The sequence below is a fragment of the Sander lucioperca genome, chromosome 5, assembly GCF_008315115.2.
Source record: "Sander lucioperca isolate FBNREF2018 chromosome 5, SLUC_FBN_1.2, whole genome shotgun sequence".
In the NCBI taxonomy this organism is placed as follows: Eukaryota; Metazoa; Chordata; class Actinopteri; order Perciformes; family Percidae; genus Sander; species Sander lucioperca.
In genome coordinates, this window is record NC_050177.1 from 23014645 (window position 1) to 23035618 (window position 20974).

Here is a 20974-nt window from a genome sequence, read left to right on the forward strand (position 1 = left end):
ATAACCACTAGATGTAAGAAGGGTACTTTACAACAACAGTTTGAGTTTCTCGAATTGCACTTGAATGCACCATGAGTTTACGAGGTGCAATTGAAAGCACCAGCTGCACACTGTTGCACGTCCCAGTGTTGAAATCCTGGAATTCAAGTAAAATACAGCCACACGTTAGACCATTTAGCTTTCAGCATTTTAACCGTGTTTAAGCCAGCTATCAGCTAACGGTAGGCTAACATTATCTGCTGCTGGCAAGTGTAACGTTAACTAGCGTCACATGCAGTGATGCTTCTGTTGCCTGTCTGTTTTAGAAGCACCAGACGGCTGCGCAGGCATTTAATATTGGCACCAGGTTTCGGTACCCAACCCTATTGTAGGGAAACAGGGGAGTTGTGCAGCACCTTTTATGAGTGAGTAACACTGCACGACAAGTACAAGAAAGGGATACTGTTTAAATATGTGTTGAAAACTGGCACAGGTGAGTGCCAAACTTGAAGCTATTTTTAAGGAAGTGAAGAACACTGGGAAAAGGACTAGCTTTATCCCACCGGGTCACTGAAGGGCTTTTCTATCCCATCCATCAGATGGGAGCCAATTGGCTAAATGGAGCTGAGGCACCACTGACAGATTAGAATCTGATACTAGTGCAAGGCAGGGAGAGAGAGAGAGAGAAAGACAGAGAGAGAGAGAGAGAGAGAGAGAGAGAGAGAGAGAGAGAGAGAGAGAGGGTCTGGAAGGAGAATAGAAATGTCACCCCCGAGCCTATCAGCAGCACTATGGTCATTCAATACTGGGCCTCACTGAGTCACATGTCAACTATTTCAAACGTACCCACAGCAACTGACTACTGTTTGAATTTTGAATGGATCCTCTCCATTTCTCTCCTTTTACACATGACGTCCCCCTGTCTGTCTTTTATCCAACTCTTTTCAGTATATGGTTACATGGAGAGCCTTTTGTTTCCTTGCCACACCCTGTTCAGAAAGGTCAAGCAGGCACAAAGAAGAGGTGAGGGTGTATCTGTTCTATTCATCACTCAGTCAGGCTGCCCTCATCCTTATGGCCCTAATTAGACTATTGTATATGTTTACATACACTCCATTGAGGATGATTATGTTCACCCGCCGCACATGTAGTTAAGCCTGAGGTGTGTAAACAACATTCTCCATGTAAATAAGATGAGACAAACAAGTCAATCTAACTCTTTCAGATATGACCTGCATACTTTCAATGACGTTCAGTGTTAGTTTGTTGCTTTCACTGTTCACATACTTATTTTTATGTCCTTTGTCATTACTGCGGTAATGGAGTCAATCCCTTCATTTGTAACGTGAGAGCCAGTATGCTGAATATCTGGGGCTTAGAAAAGAACTGCTAGCATCACAGAGAGGTTAGAATAACAGAGAGCTTGCATAAGAGCTACACCATGATAATGAGCAACGGCTCTCACTCATACCGGCCCTATTTCAGAACGCACTCTTGTGTCTATGACATGGCAAGGAGAAACTCATTTTCTCCCAATTGTTGCTGTAATGATCAGATTAGCTGCCACAGCAACCAAGGACAATTAGATGACAATTGGATGCCATCATGTATCCCCTGTTTGTATTTGTCATTGACTGATGGCAGGGCTGTGACTATCCATAGTCAGCAGCAAGTAGACTGCATTTCATTTGTAGTCAGACAGCATGAGGCAGATCATTATCAGTGTTTGGCTCTACCGCTTGCCTGACCTGCCTGTCTTACTCCAGGCACAGCAACATGCTACAACTCTGATAAAAGTTCAGATGCCCCCCTTCTCCGGTTTCCTGTCCCTTCTCCTTCGCAAAGGCCTTGGAAATAAAGCCTGTCTCTCTTCTCTTTCCAGGAGACAGAGTGAGGGAAAGCAGCACAGTGAGAAAAGGCAGAGGGAGTAATAAGAATAGAAAGGAGAGGAGAGGAAAACAGGAGATAGCATGTTGCAAAGGGAGGATACATCAGATAATGGCTGATATAGCACAAGGTTGGCACAGACACCAGTTCCTGTGTTATCAGTTCATTGAAAGCGTCTTTGAGGGTCTATAAAAATAAATGTATTATTATTATTGAACCTGAGCAGAAACAGGAACAGTCTTCCTATGGCTGCTGTTGGACAACTAAAGCTCTGCCTCTCAACACCTTCACAAATCCAACAAATCCACAAATTACACCTGTCAGGGATAAAACAAACCTGTGTGCCATATACTTACGTGAATAATGCCAGAGTTCATTGACAATTTCGCCTAAATATCCAGAACCTAAAATGTGATTGTGCCAATATACAGATATATGTTGTTTACTATGCTTATAAAAAAAGACCATACCTTGTTTTGTTTCATTTTGCAAAAGCAACTGAAACTCAGTATTTTGGAGCAAGCTTGTCAAGTACGTGTCTGACATTTCACTGGTCTTGTTTTGTACCCTTGCGGTACTTTAACCAAAAGTTCACGGCTAGATGCGTGCACTCTGCTGAGAGTTAGAGGATAGCTGAAAAACTATTAATAGGTGGTGAATCGACGGTCTGTCTCCTGGGAGTAAACAGTGAAGCCAAGAAAAAAAGAAAAGTAAAAAAAAAAAACAGGCCATCAACAGCCCAGGCTCACCTTGAGTGTGCCCCTTGTGCACATTTTTCTAACTTTGCCAAAATGTTGTCTGAAAATCCCTGTAGTTCCAGTCTCCAAACCCCCTAATCCTCCCTAACTCCATCGTCTCGGATCGAGGAGCATGATAGGAGGTTTCAAGTGAGGGCTTAACCCAGGTTTAATAACCAGAGCAATGTCCGCAGAGCAAAACACCTCGTCATATGACCAGACACCAGAACGCAAGCACAAACGCACACACAAACTTCACAGACACATAAACACATATGCACAGCCTGTCTGGCCACAGGAGAGGCTCAGAACCAAGAGGAGATTACAGCTCACAACAAGAGTAATACCCAGGTCTCCGCAGAAGAAGTGGAGATTAGAGTCAGCAGCAGCATACATTCATCTGGTTCTCACAAGCACTGACACACAGCTTACCACCAAGAGCATTTATCACATATAGAGCAGAGCCAAAGACACACCTCAGACAAATATGGAACCATGTTGATAAAAGATGCACATAAAAAACCACTTAACTGCACACTGAAACATGCAAACACACACACACACACACACACACACACACACACACACACACACACACACACACACACACACACACACACACACACACACACACACACACACAAAACGTAGATGGTTTTTAAGAGGAGAGGAAGTGAAGGCCCTTTGCTATCAGCAGTCCTCCTGAGTGGAAGTGCAGGACCACTGAACTCAAGAGCTCACATACTGTATCTTATCTGCTCCAGACTAGCACTTCATAATGTTAATATCATACTTCACTATCCTGGGAGCCTGCACCCATCCTACCCATGATTTGTTCTGAGCTAAAGCCAGAGGCAAGGATTACATAGAGATGAATAAGCAGTCACTGTGGCGACCAGAGAAAAAAGCACTGACGCACAAGAGTTTAGGGAAGTGTCCAGACACCAGTACAGAAAGCTGTGCTGTGGCTCGACTACTGCCCCAGATATCTGGGCAACGTCATCATGTGTAAATGGATGGACTGCAAAAAACTCCACAGAAACAGAGGAAACTGCTTAAAGTGGGCTCCATAAGTCAGCATTCCTTTCCCGGTTAGAAGAGACAAGCCATTTCCTACATGAATGCATACAGAGATCCAAGAAGGCAAAAACAGAGAGGATGTCAGTGTGAAACAGCCTTGTTCAGCACATCTAATGCATTTCATTCGTTATCATTATCTTAGAGAGAGAGATCAAACAAGCAAATATCCGTCACACTAAAGCGACTTTAAACTCAAAGCTAAGCCTTCTGAAGAAGTATTTTATGTTGCCATTAAAAAGTACCTAATTCACCAAGTCTCTGTATTTATTGCTTTGTGGAGCAATTTCCTCCTAAATTCCAACCGTGACAAACTGATAATGCAGAAGATAAGATACAGAGTGGGGATCACCGGGAATCACATGGAATTATTTCTTGCTCTGTTAATTTGGATTTTCCTCTCAAAATCTCAAACTGTGCCCAGGGTTGTCTTCATCCTGTTTTGTTTCTGTAAGAAGAAAAGAGACAGAAGGAGAGATAAAAATGGGGGGTTTTGGTACTTTTGGGGGCCGTGTCTTCCTCTTCTTCTCTAGCCCAGTAGGCTGTCAGAGACGGGTGGAGCATAGAGTGATTGATGGGACTTTGGGCAGGCTCCTTTACCCATGACTGTACACCTGCCTTAGCTCATGTACAGACTCCTTCACACAACACTCTAGACATTGTTCACTAGACCAGTGGACAGCTTGATGGAATCAAACACATACACACAATTCACGCACTCCCCAAACACAGCAAGTAATGCCTAAACCAATCTTGTTCTATTGAAGGCTTCATTCTGATATTAACCAATCCATTCATACCACTTTTTCTCACTCTGCAGGATGTGTGTTCTCTTCAGGCTCTGTGCCAGTGTTTGCTGTAAAACAACACAAAGCAACTAAAACTCTGCGCTGCCCTGCTACTCTGCTCTGGCTCTTATCTGCTGCTCCACTGCACTATTTCCCGTGGTGAGCATTTTGAGCTCATGGCCTCGAATCAAGCCAGCAGTATTAGTTTTTGTGGGGGCGGGCGATCTGTGGGCGAGGTTTTGCTTGTGTGCAAACCGAGCTCTACAAGTCCCAAAATCGGTGTGACATTTGACACATTTTTACATGACTGAAAGAGACATGAGCATCTTTTTTCTCTTCACTCCAGGGTGCTGTCACTGCAGGGAGTGACAAGTGCGTTTTGGGTAAATTATGTCAGCTGATATCTGTCAGGATGTGTCTCACACAATGGGCAAAGTTTTAAGGTATGTATCCTGGTCATTAACAAGCACAGCATGCCATCAGAGGCACCACACATTTTTTGTAATGCCGACCTCTGTTGTGCATCACAGAAATTCTCTACCGAAAATGGCATTTAGGTATCGACCAAACACAGCACATAGATGCTGCAGGTTTAATAACATGGATTACATTGATTTATGCAAACACCCTGAAGAGCTAAATATGCTCGGTTCAACAGATCACACGCAACATGCATGATAAAAATGGCTCTCTGCATATATGGATTAATATAAGAATAATTGAAATGCATGTGTGGAACATATCTTCACTGCAGAGGTTTCACAAAGACTAAGCTGACAGTTATGTGCTGGGGGGGGGGGGGGCAGTTGTTACCCATGTGCTGTAATTTCTAGATTAACAGCACTGGGATAGCCTTGAACAACAGCACACACGCAGCTACTATTTAGAGCAAGAAAAAAAACAATTGATTAAATCAATGTTCAGGCATTTGTTTGAAAGCCAACACATGCATGCAAAACTTTTTACACTGGTATGACTTTTCTTAGCAAGGCAGAGTTCAGTTTTGACATCCACACACACACACACACACACACACACACACACACACACACACACACACACACACACACGGCTTTGAGATTGTGGAGACGGGGTCTGCATTCCAACATAAAACAGATTGGAGTGGAGGCCGAGGAGAGTCTGTGGTGTGGAGCCCACGCCTCAGCTGCATGTTGACTCATGAAGCAGACCCTGGCTGTGCCGTTTGCACCAATTTGCTCTCAACCTCGCTGAGACAAATAACTGCCACAGAGCTGTAACACACTCTGCCTCCAGTCCCCTGGCAGCATGCCAGCACACTCACTGCTGCTTCTGCTGGGGTTAGCTGTCCTGTTTTTTTTCTCCTTCTGCTCTTGCTCTCTCCTTCTCTGCTTTTTTTCTCTACTTCACTCACTTTTTCATTCTCTTCAACTCAGTCTCATTTTATGTTTGTAGCTCCCGGTTGGCAAGCAGAAACAGGAGGTTAAAAAGAGTCCATAGAAAATAAGAAAGATGGAAGAAGAGGGAAAGACGTGAGCAAGTCCATGCAATTCAAAAACAGAGAGCTGATGCACTGTATTGTCACTCTTGTAATAACTTAATGAAAGGCAAACACCATGACAAATAAATAATAACTGTGGAACCAGGTAGTGAAAGAAGCTGTTTCAATGGTGTCGTTTCCATTTGAGTGGGGAGCAGTGGAGAAATAAAAGGAGTAAAGAGGAGAGATGGGTGAGGGGAAGGGGAGAAAGAAATGTGAGATAGAGCAAATTCAGATGTTATGTGTCACGAGGAGGGGTTTAGTTTGAGGTGGGGGCTGTGCAGAAGGGGACAACATGAGGACCCCAAGTCTTTGAGAGCCAACAGATGTAGTACAAGGGGTTTCCTGCAAGAGGGAGGCGGGTACTCAGATCAGTGGGTGGTGACCATGCTGCCTTTAGACTGCTGCATGCCAGCCGACTGTCCTCCGCTCTGCAGATGACCCTTAGGCACGGCCCCAAATCTGTCAGGATGAACCCTGCCTCGTTCAACACATCCGAAACCCCTACCTTCCCCCCAGTAACCAGAAAGTCGGCAAAGCCAGCTGGCTGCACATGGTGACAGAGATTTCTCAAAAGCATTAAGATCAATGAGATTCTCAGATAAACTTGGCTGACTAGAGTTATATGCAATGGCCCAAATTCAAGTAAACACCCCTTCGCTTCTGTTGTTAGTGGCTGTAAAAAGTAAACTCTGCCTCTGAAGAGAGGAGTCTGTGTGTGGATAGAAGGCCTACAGCCAACCCTGTGCGGTCAGCACTGTGCAAGCAGCCAGGCCACTAGACAGCAGGCCCTGAGGTTATCGCCTGCTCAAGTGGAGCAGTGTGCCGTCCATTACCTCACTTTACTATCTCTGCATCCAGAATAAGGGAAACAAGCTATTCATAGAGCCTCTCAGGGCCTCCTGCACAGCGCTGGGTAAAGGCATTACTGTGACATGTCACAGGGTTTACAGTATACTGCACACATACTGTACTGTGTATCGGTAATTGCTAAATAAAAGTGAGCATATTTTCAATTACTTTTAAATTATCTTACAGATTTTTGGTTTGTTCAGTGTTTGGCGAAAGCAGGAATAGCTTTATAAGATGCACAGGTTATGTAAACATAATCACAATGTTTCAAATACCTTTTAGTAACAATGAAGGACACATTTCAGTGTGGCCTTACTCTTAGTTCTTTATTTTCTGTGGTCGTGGAGCACAAAGGAAGTTCATTATTTGATGTCGACATCTCTAATACAAAGACAACAATCACATAACAGGAAAAGAATCCTATCTTAAGCTTGTTTGAATACACAAGGCAAACAGGATTCATGGTAAATGCATTAGCCCAGGCTTTGGGTTAAGAGGCTGAGATAGAGAGATTGTGGGTACATGTGGTTAATGATAAACCAAACAAACTGGGTTAGCTCTCCTAGACTGGCAAAACAGGACTTGTTGAAACTTGGATTATGTTAACAATCGCTGGTGAGTAAGGGAAACTGTAAAAGCCAGGCTCTTGGAATAACATCTCCAAAAAGTTGTGTTTTTAGCTTTTAAAGTAAAAACCTTAGAAGGGGGAGAGCTAGGCAAAGTAAACACAATTAAACCACCACTTCCTTCTTTGGAGTTTATTGGAAATTAAAGTCTGGTTGTTCCGTCTACTTGCACTGAGTCGGAGTAAAACGTCCTGTCTACAATGTTCAACTCTTAACAGTTAAGCTATGACAAGCATCTTTAACGACAACAAAGAATCCAAAATGGTCTGAAACTTTCTAATACACCCTCATGAGCCAGATTTATGGCTTGTAGTTTCTTCACTGTGGAGTTTAAATGAAGCCTTGTAAAGTCAACTCAGTGTTTCTGAGCTTTTTTCTTTTTCTACGGCCTTTTTCGCTTCGGCAGGGTTCCATCCCGGTTGCTCCGACAACATAATTATATGTAGTTAAGCATGAGCTGCAGAAAAGGGAGTGAGAGACACCAACTAAGCGAGAAGGAGAGAGAGGGCTGGGGCACAGTGGCTTGTCATTATGGGTCTGTTTGAACCTTATACAGAATAAGCAGCCCAAACTTGAGACTGAGCCAATGGTACTCTGGTCTCTGGTCCTCGCGGCTCCTGCCAAGTGTCTTGTTTTTCTACTTGAAAAATCCACCTCAGAAATAAACACTCTATATTATGTACTTCTGGGGGGAATATTTTTAGCATTCTGACCTCTGGAAACATTTCAGTTCTCTTGTATTTCTCTACTAATCATATTTCATGTTAATATTCTGCCTGTAAAGTAGTTTGGATTATTGCATTTAAATTGTGCAGATGTTTAATTTTTAAGTTGACAAGCTTGGCCGGCATTAGATATTGCAGGACATATGAGGACAGGACACCATCTGGACCACCACTCTGCACTGCATCTCCTCTCTGATCACCTGAAGGGAGACTTCCACTCTAAATTAAACAGCAGAGCTCATGGATTACACCATAAAAACCCAGTGTATTATCAAGAAGCCTGTTAAGGTATCTGACGCTTCTAACATTTCACTTTGCTGACATTGAAGATGAATATAATGAAAACAGCCTTAAGAGCAGAGCAGTTTGTCACATCTGTACCCTCCAGAGATCCCACTCATACAGCTTAAATGCACAGCAGGCAGTCCTACTCTATCTGACTGACACCTCATACCCAAGATCCTAACCCTCAAAAAGCCAGGAGTCCAAGCCCAGCCCCACAACTCCCCATACTCCATATTCACTCACACACGTACACATTCAAACACACAATTCTTTCTTTCCCATCTTGATTAGATTACAGTGAGCGGGTTGGTGACAGCCTCTGGGCATGCTAGAGGAGCGGTTGATATCTGAGCTCTCCTCTTCAGCCTTCACTCTCCGCCAGTCAAGAGAGCAAAGAGATAATATATCTGAAGAGCTGACCTCACCCAACGAAAGCAGCATTTTAAAGAATCATGGGAACAAATTTGTCAACACTGGTCACCACTCACAAAAAGACTAAATGGTTTAGAAAGATTATATTCTCATCCTACATTGGATACCCACTGACTGCCAAATATCCTCCCATCTAATATGTCTTCAAGCCTGCTTGTTGACCCCCAATTTTCTTGAATCCACTTTACATCAAAGCTAGCCTGTTGTTGCACAAGTGTGGCAGACAATAAAGGGAATATCTGATACTTCAATGAAATGGGTGGGAAAGCTCTTCATTAAAAGATGACTGAACACAGATGCAATGATTGCATTCCTTTAGATATAAAACCTCATACCTATCTCTCTGACAAAAAGCAGAAGCAGGGCTAAAACAGAAAGGGCTTTGTTCCCATTGTAGCTCCTGACCACCTACCATGGGCCCTTTAGAGAAGCACTCACCCTGGAATGATCAGGCCACTTCTCCCCCAAGGCTCCGCAGGCCTACGGAGACCGCTGGGCCAAACACATCCTGCCCATCTCCTGAGAGATTATCCAACTCAATGAACACATTGAGCACAGAAACACTGAAGGAAACTGGAGCCTGCTATTCAGCTGCATCTAAACCAAACTCTTCCATTCACAACCACACTGGAGGCGAAGAAGAAATAAGAAGACATGCTGCACTTACTGGCTACTTCCAGGGAGGCGTTGTGGCTTACTGCCTCTCCCAGGTAGTTGCGGGCCACGCAGACATAGGAACCTTCGTCCGGTTTGCTCCGTCGTCCATGGACAATGCGTAGAAAGAAGAGGGAGCCACTGGGCAGCAGCATGCGCTGAGAACGGGGATTATCCCTGTCCGTTTCCACCCGCTCTCCATCCTTGTACCACTCCACTGTCGGGGTTGGCCGCCCCTCCGCTTTACAGTTGAGAGTGGCGGGCTCCCCTTTGGAGACAATCAGGTCAGAGGGGTGCTCAACAATCCGGGGTGGGGTGTCCTCTTGGCGCAGACGGGATCCTTAGAAAAAATGACAAAAATGAAAGTTTACATTTGCGAGGATTTATACACTTATAAACCCTTATTTTACTATTGTATTAAAATATGAAATAATAAAACATAAGGCCGCCAGGCCTGTTGGAGTGAACTTAATGGGACAGTTTTAAAGGCAACTATACCTTCCTCTGGAAATATGTAATTAGCATAGCAGGCTTCCCTGAAATACCTAGCAGAAATCGTTTTACCACACAGGGTTAGTATTCCATTCAATTCTCAAGAGTTCTAACTACATTTATGTTCATGTTCTAATTATTGACTGTAAGGTGAGAATGTCAGCCTATTGTGCTTTTTGATCAGCTCAACAATTGCCTCGACAATATTGAAGTTCCACAAGTATGCGTCTTTAAACCTCCACAATATATAGTGATATATGTATGTCACATTTACCTACAGATATCATTTCAAAGTAGTGGAACATATTCTTTGAGGCACAATGCCAGGTACTGCTGATGTAGGTAGCAAAGACCAAATAAACTACCAATCTGTGAGCAAAGTCTCCCTTTAATTACAGTAACAGCTCCTTTAGTAATGCTTAGCACTGCTCCAGCTATGTGACTCTGTCATGTCTTAGATCAAAGAGCAACAAAGAAAAAGAAGGCAACCGTAAACAAGAATATGACACACCTTTAAGGTAAAAGGAAATTAAAAGATAAAAGATAAGATACAGATGCAGCGCATATCTTAGGGACAAAGAAGGAGCAGGAGTAGAGATTACACTATTGAAGAAAGACTTAGCCGCCAACAGCAGTGCCAAGGGGTTTAACACCCCAGTGCTATCTCAGGCCATTACTATTGCTCTCCGACCAGTCAGCTGTAGCTATCAAACCTGCTTTACATGCAAATTAGCTTCCTGTTGTCAATTCCTGAAGGGTGGGACTTGATGGCTGTGAAAGCATTGTGTGCCTACACACAATAGTATGTGAGTATGTGAGAGTGTGTGTGTGTGTGTGTGTGTGTGTGTGTGTGCGTGTGTGTGTGTGTGTGTGTGTGTGTGAGGGTGAGAACTCCTCTCGCCATATCTCCCAGCATAGGCCTTTGGAGCCTATTCAGGACCAATTAAAAAGAGTCTGGTCTAATTGGAGGCACAGGCCGCCAATTAATTTACCCACCATCCCGTGAACTTGCTACACTGCCTCATTTATGTGCCCTCTGCCCATCCCCCTGTACCCTACAAATCTGGTGCTGAGAAGGCATCTTCTTGTGGTCGCCATATATTTTAAGTAAAGTCAGCATAATCAGTGACAGCTCTGTGGAAAGATTAATCACTTCAACGCAAATGTGTAGTGTGGTCAATGAAATATAATTAATCCAGTACCCCAATGAAGGACATCATGATTATGAGTCTTTCCAAGTAATTTCTAAACTTACATTTATAACGGGGCAGACTTTCTTTAGACCTACTCTATCTGTAAAGTGTCTCGAGATAACTCTTGTTATGATTTGATACTATAAATAAAATTGAATTGAATTGAATTGAATAATAAGTGAGGCCACTGGTTATTTATTCATATAAGCATTTATTTTCAGATAGCCTTTAGTTGAAAATAATTAAATGAGATTCTGTGCTTAAAATGATGTAATATTGCAGATGCAGTGCAATGGATTTCATGCCACAGAAAACTGCATTCAAAATGTGCAAGTAACATATACTACATTTAGAGCAATTAGACTAACACCAATCAGTTGATGATTCATTATTTAGTGGCAAAACAACAAATAAGACGTCTCTCACAGAAATCTCTGTAATTCAGCATGTCATTCTATAGACACTCAGTGTGTATGAAAAACATATCTGTAGAGATTAAAGCATTTCTGAGAGACCGAAAGGAACAGATGGAGAATTAGAGACAGTGGCATATCAAGCCTTTAGCAAGAATGAATTAGTCTGCTATCGCTGAATAAAGTTTATAAAATCAATACATGTCTGTGCTTCCTGGCTATTGGGGCTGGCTGAACAACTACCGAGATCATTAACCTCCATTTGTAACCTGCTCCCGTCCCAAGCTTTTGAACCAAAGACCATATGCTAATGAGGCGCAGCCCTTTGGTCGGACAGAGAACTGGATCAAAGAGCTGAGCTAACACTCCTCGCTATGCTAGCATACGCAGGCCCATAACCACCACAGAGACTGCACCACTACCACCACTCTTCACCAGACAAGGCAGGCTAATATGTATTATTAAAGAGCTCTGTGCTATCTGCTCTGCCTGTTCCCTTCCTGATTTAGATAGCTCCTCTCTAATTTGAAATGGTCTGAAGTTTGGGGTTTTATGGGGGGACCATTAACTATTTAGATGTGGCCCGCTGTGAGGGAGGGTGCAGCAGGCAGTGCTGTGTTTGATCAGCGGCTGTTTACTGTAGATGATTATACCCGATCTGCATGATTAAGATGCAGACTGAGAATACAATACAGTAAGTTACAGTATCCTGTTACAGGGAAGCAATACATATTCAGCAGTTCATATTTAACTCTAATAAGTGTTTTGTGTGTGATTCCTAAGTGTGTGTGGGTGTGTGTTTTGAGCAGTGAGTGGGTGCGAGAATGTATCAGTTACAGAATGCTATTATGCTTTCCTTGTTCCTGATTCATTGTGTGCATGTGTGTGCGTGTGTGTGTGTGTGTGTGTGTATGTGTGTGTGTGTGTGTGTGTGTGTGTGTGTGTGTGTGTGTGTGTGTGTGTTGTACTGATCCCCACAGACACTTTGAATGACCCCAGTTACTTCAGCTCCATTACCCCTCAGCAGGGAAAAAAAGACACAGGCGGAGTAAAGGATTATTCTGTCATGGCACAAACACTCCCATGTCCTCCTCTACAGGTGCATAATTTTAGAAGAAGGCCAATCGGAGCCAGAAACAAGAGAGGAGCAGAGTGCACAATTCACTGCTGAACCACGCTGCTCAGCGTCTTGTTCTCGCTTCGCTTTGAGTCGTCCAACCCTCCCTTTATTTCAAAGTGCTGCCCTTCCTTCTCCTCTGCCGCTTTCAACCGCCCTCTCTCCTACTTTCTATCCCCCTCTTCCCGCCCCCTTCTTCGCTTGCAGACAGAAAATGTGAGATGAGTTAATGCAATACACAGCCTCACCAAAGGGAAGCTGGGACTTCTACTGCAAGGATCTGATCGATTGGTGCCTGAGGCAAGATTCTGCTTCTCCCTTAACCCTCGCACTTGATGCTGGAGCGCATGGTGTTTCTTTTCTCTCATTTATTCACACACACACACACACACACACACACACACACAACTATGCTTGAGGGAGCCAGTGTTTGCTGTGGAGGTGATTAAAAAAACCTACAATTCTTTGTGACTTTGCGCTCAATGCTAAAAGCAATCTCAGTAATGAACAAGAAACCATGAGAGCCCAACAGCAACAATAGGCACACTGAATTGAACAGACCCATCCGTGCAGCCCCCACAAGGGTCCAGACCCAGACACTGACCCATGAGTACCCACACAGTATCTGTATGCATCCTAGGACTTATGAAGACCTCCAGGGTATTTGCCCACACTGAAATCCAGGCTGTTTCCCCAATCCAATAATTGATAGACAGGGCATTATCACAGGATTTGTGATGGTTCTCGAGAAGCCAAGGTCACTCGGCTGTCCATTAGGTAACTAGGCATACATTGTATATTAACATTATGGCTACCACCTCATATCGATTTATCTGTGTCTTTGGGCTAAACTGGATTTTCACCCTGCAACAGGAGTGGATGAACTGTGAATCTATATTCCATGAGATAAGCCTGCTTCCTCAATCTGACAACGAAATAATATGCATAAGAGATAGACTGCTACTGAGCATGCAAATAGAGCATAACAGAATGAACAGGGGCAATCATTGTGGTAAACTCAATCAGATTTGTCAATATAACAGCAGTGGTGGAAGAAGTATACAGATCCTTTACTTAAGTAAAATGATTAATACCACACTGTAGAAAATACTCTGTTACAAGTAAAAGTCCTGCATTAAAATGTTAAGTAAAAGTATGTATCCTCAGGAAAATGTAGCTACTTAAAGTATTAAAAGTAAAAGTATTCAATGCAGAAAAATCCCCACATTTTAGAGACTGGAAAATATCAAAACAGTTCTGTCCATCAAAGTGTTTAATTGGTCGATCATTTCAGCTTGACTTATAGGCATGTACAGTATATTGTTGGGTAGTTTGATTTTTAATTAAAAAAATCTTAATCTGTAAAGTAACTAAAGCTGTAACAGATGAATGTAGTGGAGTAAAAAGTACAATATTTCTCTCTGAAATGTAGCGGAGTAGAAGTAGAAAGTGGCATGAAAAGAAAAGACTCAAGTAAAGTACAAGTACTTGTACTTAAGTACAGTACTTGAGTAAATGTCCTTAGTTACATTCCACCACTGTATAACAGCATGACATCATACTAAATATCAACAATAATTTTTTTGTATTCATTTAAATGACCCTGAAAAATAGTTAGCAACAGTTTTAGAATTTTTTTACAGACGGCAAACTTAAAAACCAATACACTGTTGGACATAGCAGCCACAGCCAGTCCACAGGCAAGAACTCTGAACTGATGCATGAGAACTGCAAGGAGAGGAAGAGGGAGTGAGACAGCGCCTGGATGCAGGTGAGATAGATGTAATTGTAGATGTTATCAGAGTTTCGAAAAATGCAGCGCAGTGAGAATACAGCCACTTTATATAGGAGAAAAGAATATAACACAGTCACTGCACATTCAACCCGTGCTGGACCTGTTCATATGAGACAGCTGTCAGTCGTTTGTCCTGTTAGCAAAGACACCAGAATGCTGTGTAGCCCATACACTTCACTGATGAACCAGAGAATTATACAGAGTTGTATTAGGCTTCATGATCAAAGAAAGTGTTTGTCTTACATCTCCATTTCTGTCCATAAAGATGCTCCTTTTATTGTGTTTTTGTTTGTTTTTATATTGTTATCTCCTGCTTTTAACTTTCTATTTTTGTTCAATGATGCACTGTATAGCACCTTGTAACCCTGGCTTTGAAAGACACTTTTAAATAAAGTTTACTTTTCTCTCTTTCATCCATATGTGCACTCTGTCGCTGCAAGTCTGCATTGCAAGGATTAGAATAATGGACTATACATATGATAATAAATGGATAAAAATCTAAGTAAATCCTCCACAAATATTTACTAATAAAGTACCAGTCAAAAGTTTGGACACATGAGAAAGCGTGTCCAAACCTTTGACTGGTACTGTGTATAGCCTATATCTCAGTAAGAAAGGGGGAAACATTATTTAAGTTTAGATTGTTTTATTAACTTGTGGTTTTTATAATGGCTGATTTGACTGCTACTTCCCATACTATTGACACTATAGCTGCACTATTGATTGTGTATGATGACATAATGCAATAGTTAGTAATGGAAGAACTTTAATGAGAACATTTACTGTCAGATTAAATAGCCAAGATGTCAACTACAACAAAATGCAATAAAATCGTGTTTGTGGCGCAACAAAGCTTACATGTCTGGGAGGCAGGAATCGATCTAACTACTCTGACTGAAAGCATAAAAGGTGACCCTAACACTACAACTTAGACTCTGAGCAGCCTCAGGATAAGAAACAGCTAGACAGGGTCAGCTCAGTCAGAGCCAGGGTCACTCCTTAAACACAGAGGGTTTGCCCTTTGCAATTAAAAGCTCACGTAAACGCACAGGTGACCTCATGTGTACTGCATTTTTATTACTTATCACTCTCAGCATAAAGACGGAGAGAAGCAGAAAGGCAGGCCGAAAAAAACAGACAAAACAATCACCTAGTTGAAGTAATAAGTTCAGGTCCAGTGATTTCCCTCGCTTAAAAAGCAAATGTGCCTCCGTCTCTCACAGCTCTTTTCCATGGCTCCTCTCTTGGCAGAGCATGAGGAGGAGGAAAGGAGCCAGGCACCTGCCCTTTACCCCAGAGAACTCACAGGGGAGAGGGACAGTGAAGCAATTTAGATCTGTTGTCACTGTGTCTACTTCTTTGAATGATAAACCAAACTTCACAATGCTGTGTCATTCAGTCCTGTTCTCAATATAGTACAAACGATCCCAGCCAAGGAGGACATGTGAGCAATGAGCAATCATGTGAGCAATTAGCAATATTTTAGTTAAAGTTTTATTTCATCCATAAACATCAAGGTCACAGAATCCCATAAAGACAGAGCTATAATTAGGAGGTGTCATCACACCACATATCAGATGTCCAGCTGAGCAATGGCAGAGATATTGAATATGAGTCTATGATAAGGAAGGCCAAGCACAGTAGGGCACTCCCTATCTACAGTCCCATTAATCTATGATTAGAGGACTTAGAGGGATTTATGGCAGAGATAAGAGCAGAGGGCGTGTCCCTTGGGGCAGCCAGGCGGAGACTGGAGCCACGCCTGCTCGGGACGGTGCCTGCCAATAAATGACTGAAAGCAAAAGAAAAGGCACCCTTTTCTGTTGAATTAGAGAAGATAACGGAGAGAGAGGGCAGAGATAAGAGGGAGAAACAGAGGGAGAGACGGAAGCGGAGCGAAAAGGCAAGGTACCGCACTCCTGCTGATCAGATGACATTAACAGGAAAGGGAAACCGAATCTCTCTCGTTTCAACCTCAGGATCCCACCCTGGAATGCCCTGCATGAATGCCTTTGCCAGTTGCATCAGATCACTCCTGTTTTTAATGTTACACAAGGCTATCACTTACACTCCTAAGAGGCAGGATTAGAGCCCTGTGTGTGAGTGTGTATGGGGACCCAGAGGTGGGGTGATGGAGGGGGATGATGGATATCTTTATGGCCTCTTTCTTTCCTCATCTCTTTGTCTCAGTTTACCAAACAGAACGGGGTACGGTTTCCTCGCTGATGCTAGAGCAGCACTTGAGAACGAAGAAGATATCAGTTTCCAAAAAAAAAAATACCACTACTGTCCAAATGTGTGCTTTTTTTAATCAAAGCGAACCCAAAACACACTACCTGAGAGTGTACACACAACACTGCAAGCCAACGCTACATTATTTGATTGTTTATCTGTATTTGCTGTTATAGAAACAAAGTCGACACGCTCACAAATGATTACAATGCTTCTTTTGATATTTGAGTGAAAGGTGGCTGGTAATGCAAGCATGACACAAAGCTCCTTTGTTATTATTAAGGGCAAGACATTGAACAAGGTTAAGGAAGTAATCAGAAAAAGTCCACATACTGTTACCACTCTGTAAGGCTCCCAACACAATTAATTTAATTTCAAACAATAGGAAGGTGTGATACACAGGAAAGTAGACCAATGATTTGTAAACCACAAAACATGTTCCAGTTGGGGCGTCCCGGTAGGTAGGGTGCGTGCGTACCAATTGGGGTTCAGTCGTAACCGCACCCTCTCTCTACACTTTCCTGTCTATTTCTGCCTAAATAAAAAAGCATGAAATGCCTAAAACCATTTAAGAAAAAAACTACAGTTTTTAACAGTCCATTGTAAATGCACTAATAAAATATTAAGATCCTTCAGCAGCACATTATTATCACTGATGTTGCCTTTGATCGTCCAGATGCTCGTTTGTCATCCACAATACAGAGGTGATGAATCTGCTGATGATACAAAAAACAAGCAGCACGCCCGTCTTTGCTTATGGTCACAGGTTACCAACATAAGCTCTCTGGGGCTGTGGTATAATCACTGGTGCTCATCAGGATGGGATCCGAGTACAAAGGTCCCCTAGGCCTAAAGCACAAAAGCCCCAAATCTGGCTACGTCAGCTGGGAAAACCATCCCTGACTCTCCCCTGGCGGGCCAGGCCGGGAGTGAGACAGCCCCAGCAGAGTGCTCCTTTGCTCTGGGGCCCCCATCTGGAGCTACGACAATAGGAGCAGTATTTCCACTTCTGCTCCAGGCTTTCCCCAAAACGGGCCTGACACATTTGAAAGACAGCAGGCACGATGGCAAGTTTGATAAAGCAGTGCTGATGCTCATGAAACACCTCTTAAGTCAACCGAAGACGACAAAGAAATCTTTGTGTCGTCGGTCAGCTTATAGACAAGTTATGAATGGAAACTTCATATAGAATAATGGGTTATTCATTAGCAATACAAATAAAGCTTTCATCTCACAATTTAAATATCCATAGGAATTTCACTGTCAGAAACATAGGGTGTAACTGTGAAACAACACAACAAGGGGAAGATATACTATACAATAATGAATTTTCAACAGAAACCCAGGGGACACAATTGTGGATGAGCTGTAGCTTGTCCTGATGCCAAGCAGCCCAAGCGAGTGTCATTAGACACAAATAAAAGCTGTCAAAGTCTGCAGAAGGCCATGAGGGTAGAATTCATTCCTGCAGGACAAACGCATCTCCTATGCTTTATTATATCCATTCACTGAGACAAGCAGGAAATCTGTAGTGGAAAAGACTGGAATGCTTGTTAGGAAGCTGCCTGTCAAATTGGCTCTGGAGACCATGCAGGCAGATGAGCTGAACAGGGCAGGGCAGATGCAAGCAAAGAGTCGGTCTGTCTGGATGTGTGTATGTGTGTCTCATATCCATCTATCTATCTATCAATCTATTCACAATCTACATGTCTGTGTGTGACTTTGAGCAGCCTCCTCGAGTTGACCCTGCATATTCACAGCGATGACCTAAGGAGAAAACCTGGCCCGTACTTCTCATGAAAGAACTCCGACACCGGTGTCAGGGATGTCATTCCTTCATCCTGGGAAAAGAGCCGTAATTAGTACGTGCCAGCCTTAGACCCTCTATTAGGAAGCTTGTGTATGTGCCACAGTCAAGGTTCGGAGCATAGGGGGGGGGGGGGATTATGGAAAAGAAGCACAAGGGAGCACGAGTGGGCAATTACTTCTTGTTTATGTTTTCCAGCATTGCCTGTTTTTAATGAGGTTTGACCAGTGCGTTCTCAGTGATACATCAAAGCACACTGCAACAGCAGGATAGGAGAGCAGGGGTAATTGAATATGCTGGTCCATTTATTTCCCAACAGGGGACAGCAGGAGTCTCACTGCTGACTTGTTTTTTCATCAACTGCTAGCCTTAAAATTCTCAAGGGATTAATAAATTGTATTTCAGCAAAACAATTTGTTTAGTGCTTTGAAAAACAATTATTTAGTTTAAAGCATGGATAATAAACATACGTTTAACAGTCGCACTATATTATGCAATTATTGCAGAGGAATGGAAACATCAGGGTTAATGTATACAAACCAGTGTGCTTAATTTATTTTAACATCTGCTGTCTGCTGTGTCCATAACAATATAATAATAATCCTCTGTGTCACTCTCTGGACTGGCTGAAGTAATTCTGTTCCTGTGAGCGGCCATGATGGGGGCTGGGGCTACATCTACACTACGTTTTAATTTTTTAAGCGGGGTTTTGAAACAAAAATGATCTCCGTCCACACAAGAGCTTTAGCTCCAGTAGCAGAGCTAATCTCCATCCAGATTAACGCAATTGACAACGCATGCGCGTGCCGGTGGTAACAGGAAGCAGATTGTCTGACGTTACTCTGCAAATGAAAATCATGAATGTAGAAATTGAAATTACAGAAAATACTTTGGAGAAAGAACAACAACGGCGAAAAGTAAGAGCAGGGATTTATTTGCTTGGACCGACGATGAGGTGGAACCGTTACTGAAAATGTAAGCCTACCTATCATAAGTATTGCGATATTTTCCATGGCAATACTGTATCGATACACAGACGCCAGGTATTGATCTATTATTATACATGTGAGATGTGAGATGAATAAACAGAGAAATTTATCTTTTTAGATAAAACAGATGTTGACAAAGTTTCCTTTTGGAGACATATTTAAAATTGGTTATTGCAATATATCGCAGAATATTGCAGTGTGTTTAAAATCACAATAACGATGCCTCTGGTGATTCCCAACCCTAGCGTAAACGTAGCAAAAGATATTCATTTTTAAACCATATTGTGGTAGTGTAGATGTAGCCTGGGATAGATGGCTAGAAGTAGAGGGAAGGCAGGGGAGGGGCTGGCGAGCATCGAGGAGGAAGAAGGACCAGCACACTCAGCTGGCACAGCCCAGCCACAGGGACTATGGCATTTGGGCTCAGTGCCAAGAAAAAGAACAGCTCTGAAGAGAAGCCAAAGTGAATCAGGGCAGGCACGGCCAAAAAGCACCTAATGCTTTTTAAATGTTATTTAGTTGATGGCAGTGGCTGATACAGGTCTACTGTTGGACCAGTGTTGTATTACAGTCCCTGAGAGCAGAGCCGATGACCTTATGTAGGCTATTCTAAATGTTCGCCCAAACACATTCTAAAGCAAATCTCAGACAGCTGGGTGTTGAAAGGGAATTCCAGTTGCAGCATTCAGACGAGGGTACAACGGTAATGCCTGAGTGCAGAAACTTGGCACATATCCTTCTGGTGCCCTTTAGGTTAAAGGGTAAGCACAGAGCACATAACATTGGGCTGCCAATGTGTGAGAGCTTGTGCATGCATGCATATATGTGACAGTGGTTCATGCACTGTAGCTGTGGATACAAGGTATTATTAAAGTGAAACGTGGCTCCCAGAGGCATAGCGAAGGTTAAGACTCAGTGGAGCCAGTTTCTCATGTGGCCCGATCCCAGAGACACCAGCATGGGCCTGTTGAGTGGGGCATGGCCCGAGTCCAGCCAAATGGAACACAAATCGCCCCAAACTGTTCGAAACCTGGCCTGGAAAAATAAGAGTGGGATGTAAGGCATGCCATGTGATGCACAGTAAATATTTGGTCAAAATTAATGAAGGGGCAAAGTCTGCCAAGAAGCCTTTTTCTTTTGACATCCACAGAGGGGAGACTGTGCCCAGTCTGGCATTAAAATTAAATTTCCTTCTGCAGACAACTGTTCACTGGCCTTTGTGCTTTCCAGCACCCACTTACCACGTCCTCTCCTCAAAACACATACCAACTGTCCAGGTACACAGTGTATCTAACCAAATGCTGTTTTCTTTTCATGATATAACAAAAAACAATGACTTGGTCATAAATGTATCCTACTTCCTTAATTTGAGTCT

At 42.9% G+C, this 20974-nt stretch overlaps 1 protein-coding gene across 6 annotated transcripts in view; it reads right to left on the reverse strand.

Moving 5' to 3' along the window:
- robo1 (roundabout, axon guidance receptor, homolog 1 (Drosophila)) overlaps positions 1-20974 on the reverse strand; it is a 233160-nt gene that overhangs the window by 105741 nt on the left and 106445 nt on the right. For all 6 annotated transcript variants that reach the window (XM_031297575.2, XM_031297573.2, XM_031297572.2 and 3 more), the window contains one exon: positions 9575-9901. In XM_031297575.2, the coding sequence (XP_031153435.1) occupies positions 9575-9901 (327 nt within the window). The remainder of the gene's footprint in view (positions 1-9574; positions 9902-20974) is intronic.